Raw genomic sequence first — 10,996 nt, 5'->3', positions numbered from 1 at the left:
AATATTCACAACAAAGTTAGAAAAATCACACCAAAGTCTGAAAAATCAGAACACCCAACCAAAAATCTATATGTAGAAGTATACTCAGCATGCCCTATATGAACACACAATCAACATTTTTGGTTTCTATCTGGTTCTTTTAGGAAGAGGAATGACAATCTTAGTCAAACACCCCCACACTTTAACGTATGCATAAGAAGGTTGTAAATCTTTCCATAAATCATATAGAGTTTCGTCTGATCCTTAAAAGGGTACTCTATTCAGGATATATTAGTTAAGAGGACTGCCTCCCCCCACAAGGCCGCAGAAAATCCTGAACTAATCAACATGGCAATTATCATCTTCTTAAGGATACAGTTGTTATTTTGAAGGCTTCTAATCGGTTTTCAACTTCAAGTTTATACATCTTAAGGCTTCTAAGGCATCATTCTTATCCCTAAGAAAGTATACAAGATAGTACCTCGTACAATCATCCAGAAAGTTATAAACCGTATTTTACCATAGTGCTTTTTGGTTGAACTCATGTCAACTAGGCCTAACTGAATTAATTCTAAAGGCTTAGAATTACTCTGAACATTTGTGCTAAAAGATTTTATAGCATATTGATTTCACTTTTGTGTTCAAAATCCAAACTAAATTTGGGTACGTAGCCTATGTTAGGCAGTTTATGCATTGACTTATAATTTTAAGATTCCAAGTCTACCATGCAAAAATTTAAATACACACAAAAGAAAGTACAAGAATCAACTATGTTCACTTCATCAGAGTTTCCTTTAAGCTTATATAGACCCTAAGTCTTATAAATGTTGCCTAAAAAATCACTGCCCTTAGTTATAACAAGTTTTCCACATTTAATTAAGATCTTCAATCTTTTACCATCTTCAAGAGAACAAGATACAAGATTCTTGCATATGTTCGGAACATGAAAACTTCATTCAGTGTGAGAATATTACAGATATGAGCTTATGCTCGACCTTTCCCTTTTATGCAACCTCTGTCGCATATGAGTTACTCATATCGAGTTTCTCGACATCCCTTATCCTCTGATAAGAGGTGAACAGGTCTATGTTTCAACAAACATACTTAGTGGCTCCAGATTCCACCCACCAGTCTCTCACATTTGTTATTAAAATAACTTCCGACATCATGACAATGAAATCGTTTTAATTTGTTTCAACTAAATTAGCATTAACTTTCAACTTATTAAGGTTTTACGTTGTCTACACTTTACTATCGTATGACCAGGAATTTTACAAACATAACAATCACCCTTAATTAAAGTAATGCCAGATTCAGTTTTACGAAACATACCTTTCCTATGAAGATTACGCTTAAGTTGTATTTGATGTTCTCGCCTTTGTCAGCTTTAGAAGACTTGTGTTCATCCACATGCGCCTGGTATCCATGTTCCTTTTCAATTTCATGTCACAATCCTCGTTTATACTTTGACCACAGACACGGTAATTTACGAATCACCTAATACACCACAACTCACAAACCTTACTTCTGAATCGGAAAATAATATATGAGTTTTGAAGATAACATCTAGATCTACAAACTTCGTTTGAATCACCATTTCAAAAAAAACTCATGGTTACCCCATAAAAACTACTTTAGTTAACAACAAATTTCTGCCCGTCAGAATTTTTCAGGAACGTTTCTCTCCTTTGTAAAATATCAAAAAAATACTTTTGCAACTCCAAAAATTCTGAAATTTTACGTGGGTAACTATCAGGATGTCTACTACGTTGTGTCAAAATGGTTCATCGAAATTCCATCTAGGTTGAGAGATAAATTTGAAATTCTACAGCTGACCAAAAATTCGTTTTTTTTTTTTCACTCCATAATTAACATCCATGATTATTACAAACTCTAATGTCTTAAGATTGTTGGGTGCAATAATCAAAATAAAGAAAAAATCAAATAAGCAAAAGTTATTGATACTTAGCTCCTTTATAATGGAAGTGATCGATTGACGAAACGAACGAGCTTCTCATATCTCCACAACAGCAACAAGGCAAAACTTTGGAAAAACAGAGTGAGTCACGTGTTCAACACGTTGTCCTTAAGACATTAGCGCCCGGCTACACGCAAGAGTGATGCTATAGCCCTCACAGGACGGATATCTCCAGGATAAAACACCCTACTACACCTACTACTAGCATATGTAGTAGATGCTCAACTTGAGCTTGGCAACTCCGAAAAAACCGTTAAGGAAAATCGCGAACTCTTAAGAAACGCTATAAAATATTTTCCCTTAGGGGTCCCTCTAAAATATAGAGCAACACCTTTCCCATAGATTTTACAAAAATAGTGAATTTCTTTATATAATGGAACAAAAAAATTTAAGAAATCGAAACTCTACAATGTGGGAATAATAAGTTTTTCATTCACAAAGAAAAACAATAAATTATTATTTTTATTAAAACCATTAAAAATCAATTTTTATTAATCGTTTTCCAACATCATCTACTTACACTTCCAACATAATCGTTTTCCAACATCATCTACTTACACTTCCTCTATACTTCCTCATCAAATTCAAAGGTAGCAACAAAGACAAACAAAGGAAACAAACATAAGAATCCTCCTGGTCCCCCGAAACTTCCCATCATCGGTAACTTACATCAACTAGGCAGACCTCCTCATCGGATTCTACATAATCTCTCTCAAAAATACGGCCCCGTCGTGTTTCTACAATTAGGAAGCGTACCAACAATCGTAATCGCATCAGCCAGGGCCGCGGAAGAAATCTTAAAAACATACGATCTTGATTTTTGCAGTAGGCCTCCGTTGGCCGGTTCGAAACGTCTTACATATAATTACTTAGATATTGCTTTTGGCCCTTATTCTGAGTATTGGAGAGAGATTAAAAAAACATGTGTTCTTGAACTTTTAAGTATAAAAAGAGTACAATCTTTTGCGGTAATCAGAGAGGAATAAATTTCAGTTATGATTGATTCTGTCTCTTCTAATTCTACTGATCCGATTGATGTTTTTAGAATGTTGGTTAATTTAACAGACAAGATTCTATCAAGGATTGCTTTTGGAAAGACATTCCAAAGTAGAGATCAATCTAGTGATGGTAGTAGACTTCAGGAAATCCTTTACGACACCATGGAGGCATTGAATGGTTTTTCAGCATCTGACTTTTTGCCCAGTGTAGGTTGGATTATTGATAGGATCACTGGGGTCCATGGGAGAATTGAGAAATGCTTTCATGATTTCGATGAATACTTTCAGGATATCATAGACATACATCACAACCCCGAGAGACAGAAATCCAAGCACGAAGATCTCATAGATGTTTTGCTGAAAGTCGAAAAGGATGGAAGGAGTACTATTCACTAATGACCATATCAAAGCAGTTCTTCTGGTACGTAGTTTCTTCTAAATAAATTTGATCTGTCATTTATGGTGTACAGGTGTTTTTTTCCCACCTTGCATAGTTTGTATTGTGCTGATACGAGAAATACTTGTATTCAGGATGTATTTCTTGGTGGTGTAGACACATCTGCTGTAACTGTCAGTTGGGCAATGACGGAACTGATCAAGAATCCAGAAGTAATGAAAAAAGTACAGGAAGAAATCAGAAGTTATGATTTGGGAATGAAAGGGAAGGTAGAAGAGTCAGACCTTCATCAGTTCATATATCTAAAGATGGTGATTACAGAGACTATGCGACTACACCCACCAGGACCACTCTTGCTTCCGAGAGAGAGTAAAAAGCTCTGAAATTCTAACAGTAGGCTAGTGTTTGTAGAGGCTTAATACGGTTCGATGTTCAAATATTGTACTAGGTCCCTGGGTTTTCACACACATTGTAGATTTCCTCATTAACAATTTTTTTGATGTCTAGCCTTATTCATTTCCGCATTGTATTGCCTATCTCTATGATAGAAATACCACAAGTAGTATGTTAAACAAACCTGGAAAGGAGAGGGTATCAAGAACACCACCAACTTTTTCGTTTAATATGAGTATGAACTTACGTAGTACTTTTTAACAATCAAAAGAGTAAATTTTATAAGGAAAGGTAAAAACACACACGCACACACACATGCAAGAATTTTGTTAACGAGAAAAACTACGCATGTAGATAAATCCTGGGACCTCTTCCTGCTTCGAACACCACAGTGTATTAAACAAATACATACACTAGCCTACTATCAGACTTTGGACTAGAATCTAGTTGAAACTGAATTAACCTTCCAAGTAATTTAGCTGGAGTTGTGTTCCTTAAGCCTCTTGAACCTCGCAAGATTTTGCGCACTTGAATCCCGCAGTTGACGTCCTTTACATCTTAAGAGTTACTTCAGCCTCAATGAAAACTTTTGACACCAATCTGCCTCTAACAAATAAGCCTATTTGATTTCCCTTTTGATTTTTTTTAATATATATTTGGAAGTCTGTTTGTAATAGACAAACCACCTCTCAAAAATAATCCAGACAAATCAAACAAGAGTTTAAATATCTATCTTGAGGAATCACAAAATCTGAGACAAAGAGAACTTTGTGATTTCTATTTATTTTGTTCCTGATCTGAGATTACTAAAACCTCAAAGATCAATAGGAATACCGGATACACGAACTATCAGGTAAAAGATAATTTGACCGAGATTCACGAGTCCCTAAGTAATGTCTTCAAAGTTGTAACCTGATTATATTTCGTAGAGGAAACCTAGGTTATAGAGAACGACTCTAACTTAGTAATTAGGATTCAAGAGTGCCATGGATTGAGAAATCCATTTACAAGAGTCTTTTCATCTATAGTTTTTCAAGCCTCTAGGCAGCTTTGAATTCAATCTAAGATGACTTCAGATCCAAGCAAACACTTTCTCAGTTTAGATGAAATTTCTATTAATAATTCATGTAAGCATGTGAGAAGTCCGCCTTGAAATTATACATATGAATATTTATTATGGTCTAGGGTTCTGGAACCGTGCGCAATGATGGTTCACAGTGGGTCAGTAGCCTTTTTAACTTACAAGCACACCGTGGTGTTCAATAACACTCAAGGCTTAATCAATGATCCACAAAACTAGAAGTCAAGAGATATTTTTGTGCATCTAACATTGACAACAACCTTGAGATAGCAAAACTTGCAAGTTCGACCATACGATGCTCTAACACAACTTAGACAGTTTTTCAAGCTCAAGAAGTATGAAACTATAAAATTTATTCTTGTGAATCCGTATCTTGAAATATGAATTACAAGACTTGTTCTTGTTGGTATTCGGTTCGTGAACAGTTCGGCTACATATTAGGTTGATTCTTTGATATTGATTTTTGAGATCGTCCAAGTAATATATTTTTTTCACAAAGTAGGTACATGATCTCATTTGTTGATCTATATTACTGATTGTAACAGGTTTATTCATACAGGTTTGCGAACAAAAAAGTTGATGATGTACTTGGTTCCCTCTTCTTTTCACCCAGCATCGTGTACAACCAGGGCTTTCGATTGATACGGAAATGCTTGATAGTTTGATCAAGACCCTTGTAGTGCTCGAGTTTGAGTCTCCATGTCAGGATAACTATATCATAAACTCTAATATCGCATTTAAAGAGTTATTTCGAGTGTTTGGCTACAAATTTATGCAAAGTTGCATCAACATAGCCATATGACTAAATCATTAAATTTCAAAACCGAATACAGACTCATAATATAATACTTCAAAAATTCATGGGATTTCAAAAATTAAAAATAAGATAATATTACAAAAAAAAAAAAAACAGACTTACCCATGCTGTTAGGAACTGAACATATACACACGATTGAGTCAATAACCTCAAAAAGAAAGGGATAAGAAGAAAAATCCATAGAAATTTAGGGGTTTTTTGTGTTTTGATTTTTGCACGCTAAGGGATAAATCCTAGAGGTAACGAGATAAGAGAAAGAGGAGAAGAATTTCGTTTTCAATTTAAGTTATTCTACCAAGAAACCAGACACACAAAATATCTAAAAACAAAAAATTAACAGAAACGAAAATTAGAAAAAACATAAAAATCACCTCTCCAAATCGCAAAACTCCCTACATGCAAAATGGAAACAAGATAGAGTTAAAGCTGAAGAGAATTTCCGTTGATCCAAAAAGAAATTGACCTCTCAGCTCCTCCGACGAAGAAAATCAAATGCTTCAAAACTGTAAAAAGATAGAAACGAATATAAAAAGATATAAACAAAGAATATAATACACGGAAGGTTATTTTCGGAATGACTAAAAAACCAAAACAAAATTTCAAAAAAAATATAGGTCACTGAGAAATATTCACCCACGAAATGGATGCGCACGTTAATTTTTCTGCATGTGGGTTTTTAGATGAAAAAATCTGAAAAGATTAACCTAATAGTGGTTGAAACCTGTTTTGAGGCATACCAGTAATGAAAAAATAGAGTCATTATGTGGTAAAATCAATAACCCCTTATCCATTATATTTTTATCACGACAATGATGCCCCTACTTCATTAGTGCTAATGATAATAATTGGAATGTAATATTAGTGATAGTAGCTAATGGATAATTAAGGTTTTCTAATACAAAGGTAAACTTCTAAACAAGGTTTAATGTTCTTTTTATAAGTTGAATTTGTCAAAAAATTGAATTTTTACAACCTAGATCTACTGATAAGATGAACGGTTCTGTAACAACCCTACTTTCCGTATAACCCCGGCCGATGATTAAATAGAAAGTACGTCGTTAATTTCCTGCAGAGGGGTACGTAACCCACAGAAAACTAGGAACGCAGTCCCATTACTATTGAATATGCAGAAGGAAATTTATTTCTCAAAAAAAAATACAATGTCGAGTAATTAGGGTGTTCTTGACTTAAACAATATAATCCATCCTTAAATAACGTTGAACTAACGAAAGAAAATAGTAATGAAGTCTATCAAAAAGAAAGTATCCCCACTGCCTCACAACTAAATAACGAAAATAAATAAAAGAAAAAGTGTAGATGTCCACCCTCAGTTGGATATCTTCAGAATATCCACCGGAACTGGAATCAATCAAACTCCTTCACGATTCCTAACAACACCTGAAAAATAAACAACAAGAGTTAAACTCCAAGCAAGTTCACTCGATCGCCAAATCACGGAAAAATATAAAAATGATATACAAATATTTCGTAAGCTAGAGTGTCACAGTAATTTAAAATTCCACATTAATAACAAGTAAAACAGTCACTGCCTAAATATCCAGTAAATATTAGTCGCACCACACAAAGAACTCATTTCGATTAAACCTGTACCGCAATGCAATACCGGAACCTATCTGCAATCACACTAATTACGTCCGGGACATATCCACAACGTCTAACACCCACATTATACATGTTTATATGGCTGTATTTAGTACACATTTTACGGTACTAATTAGAAACGCATCCGCATCCACATTTCCGCTTCTCATTTCTAGGAAACGTGATTTAGCTCATTTCTTTTAGTAACTTACACAAAGTCACCTGACCAAAGGTCTCACCACAATGCTATAAACTCCACTTACGTGCCCTTAAAATATTACAGGCTAGATAAATTGTCACTTCCTCCAACAAGTTCAATCCCAACGTTCTAACACACCAAAATTCTACTAGCTAATTCTTAAGCATAGCAGTCCTAGTTTGCAGTCAGACATACAAGACATGTAAACAAGAATTTCCACTAAAATCTCATGTACCGTAGCTAACAAATTTTTGAGATAATTACATAATGATCTCCACTAACAGTTACGATTTATTCCTAACCACTAAGTAGTCTAAAAATAAGTCAACCCTGTCCACTAATCTTTAGTGATCCCTGTAGATGCATTTAAATGTAAGCGCTTGGAGTATTCAGTATGGCATATCAAGGCGTCTCACGATTCAAGTTGTTACCATTGCTAGGGTGAAATAGAGTGATTGAGATAGCCATAAAAAAAAATTGAGACCAGACCATCAGACCAATTGGAATAAATTCAATAAAGTCGACCACTGGAACCCTTGTATATGCCAGTTGTGTTGACCTAGAGTTAGGATTATCGACCACTGGTACCCTTGTATATGCCAGTGTGTTGATATTAGTCAGACCGATATCTCAGTCCATTAGGATAGGTTCATTATGGCAGTGGCCTTCAAACAGATATGAGAAACACCGTTCACCTTAGTCAACATCAAAACCATATATGTTTTTCTATATCCATCTTCTTAATCTATCCATGTGATTTGTTTGATTCTGAGTTTGGATGGTACTATCTGAGTAGAGCTCTGTCACTTTATATGAATTTTAGTATGCTTGAGTGCGAACTCGTGTACATCAATTGGAATTTTGCATCAGGGTACTTCCTCCTGTAGTCAATAAGTATGCCAACCAAGGAGATTCTTTAGTTCCTTCCAAGGTTCTGTGTAGATAGCTAGGGTCTGGAGTATAAAGGTTTTGTGGGTATACCTCTGGTAAGCCCTCCGGAGACAACACTCCGCCACTAGAGACACCTAGGGGTTTAAAGGCTTATTGCATACGCTAAATGCAATCGACGATGCCTGCGACAGTGAATTAGGATTTTATTTATATTTTATTTTTGCTCGAGGACTAGCAAATAATAGGTTTGGGGGTATTTGATAGACGCATTTATGTGTCTATTTTGATCTCAATTGTATATATTGTTAGTGCTCGATTTGGTACTTATTTGGTTATTTTATATCTTTGTAGGTGTTTTTGGAGAAATACGATTTTGCGGCGAAATTGGCTCGAAAAGTGGTTTTTGCGTTCGTAGGAGGACATTTGCTATTCGGACTCTCACTTTGGATAAGGGTAACCTAATTATTAAGGGGCATACCATTTCCAGGCAGCCGCTAATCGCATCCCTACTCTGGTTAGGGGTAACCATTCTTCAACATTTCAAATAATTGAGTTGCTACTACAAGTCGAGAAGGTTCGGAATAGAAAGTTGTGTCATGGCCGTGAACAAGAAGCTGATGCACAAACATAAATTGGTTTGTTTTGCTGGTGGTGATCGATTGAAGCAAAACTTGGGTTCGATTCAGTGAAGTATATGGGCTGGATTCAGGACAAGGAATCCGCAAGAATGATAAGTAATAACCGGTGTTGTTGGTCATGATTTCAGGGTTTGTTGTGGTCTGAATTTGGAAGAACTGTTGCAGTCGTCAGTATTCGAAGGGTGCTTCTGATATCAAGTGTTTTTGAAGGCTAAGCTAATTGCAGTTAGCATAGACTAGGTTTAGGGTGCAATCGAAGCCTGGAATCTGGCAGTGGTAGTTTATAGCATAAACAGTTACGATGTACAACAGAGAATGTGAAGACATGGTCCGTTAAGTAGATGGTTCATATAGGTGTGGCCTGAGTTGATCTTGGAGAGTAATCTTCCTTACTACCGGTGGAAGGAGGTGCTAAGACGAACGGAAGTGGTGCTATAGTGATATTGGATAGTTTGGATTTGGAGAATGGAGTCATTGATGGACCAGATGGACCGGGCTTTGGAAATACCTGCTAGGTCTCAGTCGGATGTCTAACAACAGATGCTATATAAGCCAACGATTAAGAGAAGAGAAGATACGCAGTAATCAGGGAAGAAACTAGGGTTTGAGCATTTCTACTCGCTTTTCATTTACTTTATCATTTCTATGGATTTTAAGAAAGCTATGTCTAGCTAAGCTCCTCATTAGGGTGAAGGATGAACTTGTAGGTTTAGTTTCCTCATGTTATAAAACAAGGGTTTCTACCATTTGAGCTTAATGTCATTTGTTTGAGTTTGTCTACAATGATTTATCTTCTATTTAATTTCTCATATTTTATGCCATGTATAGTCTATTGTTAGGTTGATAGAAATACTCACTGAACCTTGTTATTGATTGTTTTATGATTATTCCAAGACTATGTATGTCATGTATACTTAGTGTTAGGGATATCTACCTTCTAGGTTGAGAAAAAAAAAATCTTTTATGATAACTCTTGCCTAAAAATCCTTAACAAAATATCTTCCGTGTGTTAGTAGCTAGGTTTGCAACTTCACATGAGTAAATCTGAGACCTTGTGATAGAATATAAGTAAACATAGCTTACAACGTCTACAGATGTGAATGTAGGTTTGGGCTCCCATTGGAGATGGACGTTCTTTAATTGCTATTTGGTAGGCTCTTAAGCCCCGTTAGCCACAGAGGTGCCTGCTTCGGTATTTAGAACAATACTTTCCTTTGCCACGCTTTTCCCTGAAATTTCTTTGAGATAAAGGTCAATTGCTTTTTCCTTCGCAGCTTCCTTGTTTTTACTCCTTCGGGACTTCCGCTTCTCCTCTTGTTCATTATTGAGTTGGTTTTGCATAGCTTGACATTCTCGGGCGGTAACCTGATCTCCCTTTATTTCAATTACCCCTTCGGGTATTGGAAATCTAAGGTATTGATGATAGGTCGCTGCTACTCCTTTGAGCTTGTGCACCCATCGTCGGTCGATGATAGCGTTATAGGGGGAAGGAGAGTATACTACGCTGAATAGAGTATCAACCTTCATTGGTCCTGCATCTACTTGCAAAACGATATCCCCTAAGGGATTTGTTGGTGCCCTATTGGATACGTAGATGGTGTAATAAGAGGACATGAGTTGCTCGTTGTTCAACTCCATCCGTTTGAATGTATCATAGAACAGAACATAAATAGAATTTCCTCCGCCGATAAGGATCTTCCTGATGTTTCACCCAGCCACTGGTAGAGTGAGGATCAAGGGGTCGTTGTGATCTTCCATGTATTCCTCTATATCTTCAGCATCGAAGGTCATAGGTGTGTTCATCCATTGCTCGTGTTCTTCCACTTCTACCCCATCGATCTTGTACAACTCACAATAATCCTCGAATTGCTTTCTTATTCTTTTCCCTATATGGGCGGTTAGAGAGGGTCCAGTAGCTTCGGAGCATGAGATGGTATTGATACTTCGGTTTCCTTCGGGTAATTGGACTTTCTTGATTCGCTTTGACCTTTCTTCGGTTTCTCCCTTCTACACGTATTGCTTG

At 36.2% G+C, this 10,996-nt stretch overlaps 2 protein-coding genes across 2 annotated transcripts; both read left to right on the top strand.

Annotated features, from left to right (window-relative positions):
- The first annotated feature begins 2,952 nt into the window (after positions 1-2,952).
- LOC113306265 (cytochrome P450 71B26-like) lies at positions 2,953-3,351 on the top strand. The gene has a single exon (XM_026555224.1). The coding sequence runs from the start codon at positions 2,953-2,955 to the stop codon at positions 3,349-3,351; it is 399 nt and encodes a 132-aa protein (XP_026411009.1).
- On the top strand, positions 3,351-3,735 carry LOC113306264 (cytochrome P450 71A1-like). The gene is made up of 2 exons (XM_026555223.1): positions 3,351-3,376; positions 3,426-3,735. Exons 1-2 carry the CDS (start codon positions 3,351-3,353, stop codon positions 3,733-3,735), a joined length of 336 nt encoding a protein of 111 aa, XP_026411008.1.
- The last annotated feature ends 7,261 nt before the right edge of the window (positions 3,736-10,996 follow it).

This window comes from Papaver somniferum, chromosome 8, assembly GCF_003573695.1.
Source record: "Papaver somniferum cultivar HN1 chromosome 8, ASM357369v1, whole genome shotgun sequence".
NCBI classification, from domain to species: Eukaryota; Viridiplantae; Streptophyta; class Magnoliopsida; order Ranunculales; family Papaveraceae; genus Papaver; species Papaver somniferum.
The sequence above is the reverse complement of the archived record's forward strand: the minus strand, read 5'-3'. Positions and strand labels throughout refer to the sequence as shown.

Bases quoted from the DNA above. Each gene is read 5' to 3' on its own strand.
- LOC113306265 (XM_026555224.1), top strand. From the start codon at position 2,953: ATGATTGATTCTGTCTCTTCTAATTCTACTGATCCGATTGATGTTTTT.
- LOC113306264 (XM_026555223.1), top strand. From the start codon at position 3,351: ATGACCATATCAAAGCAGTTCTTCTG. The intron at 3,377-3,425 runs GTACGTAGTTTC...TATGGTGTACAG, and splicing joins ATATCAAAGCAGTTCTTCTG to GTGTTTTTTTCCCACCTTGC.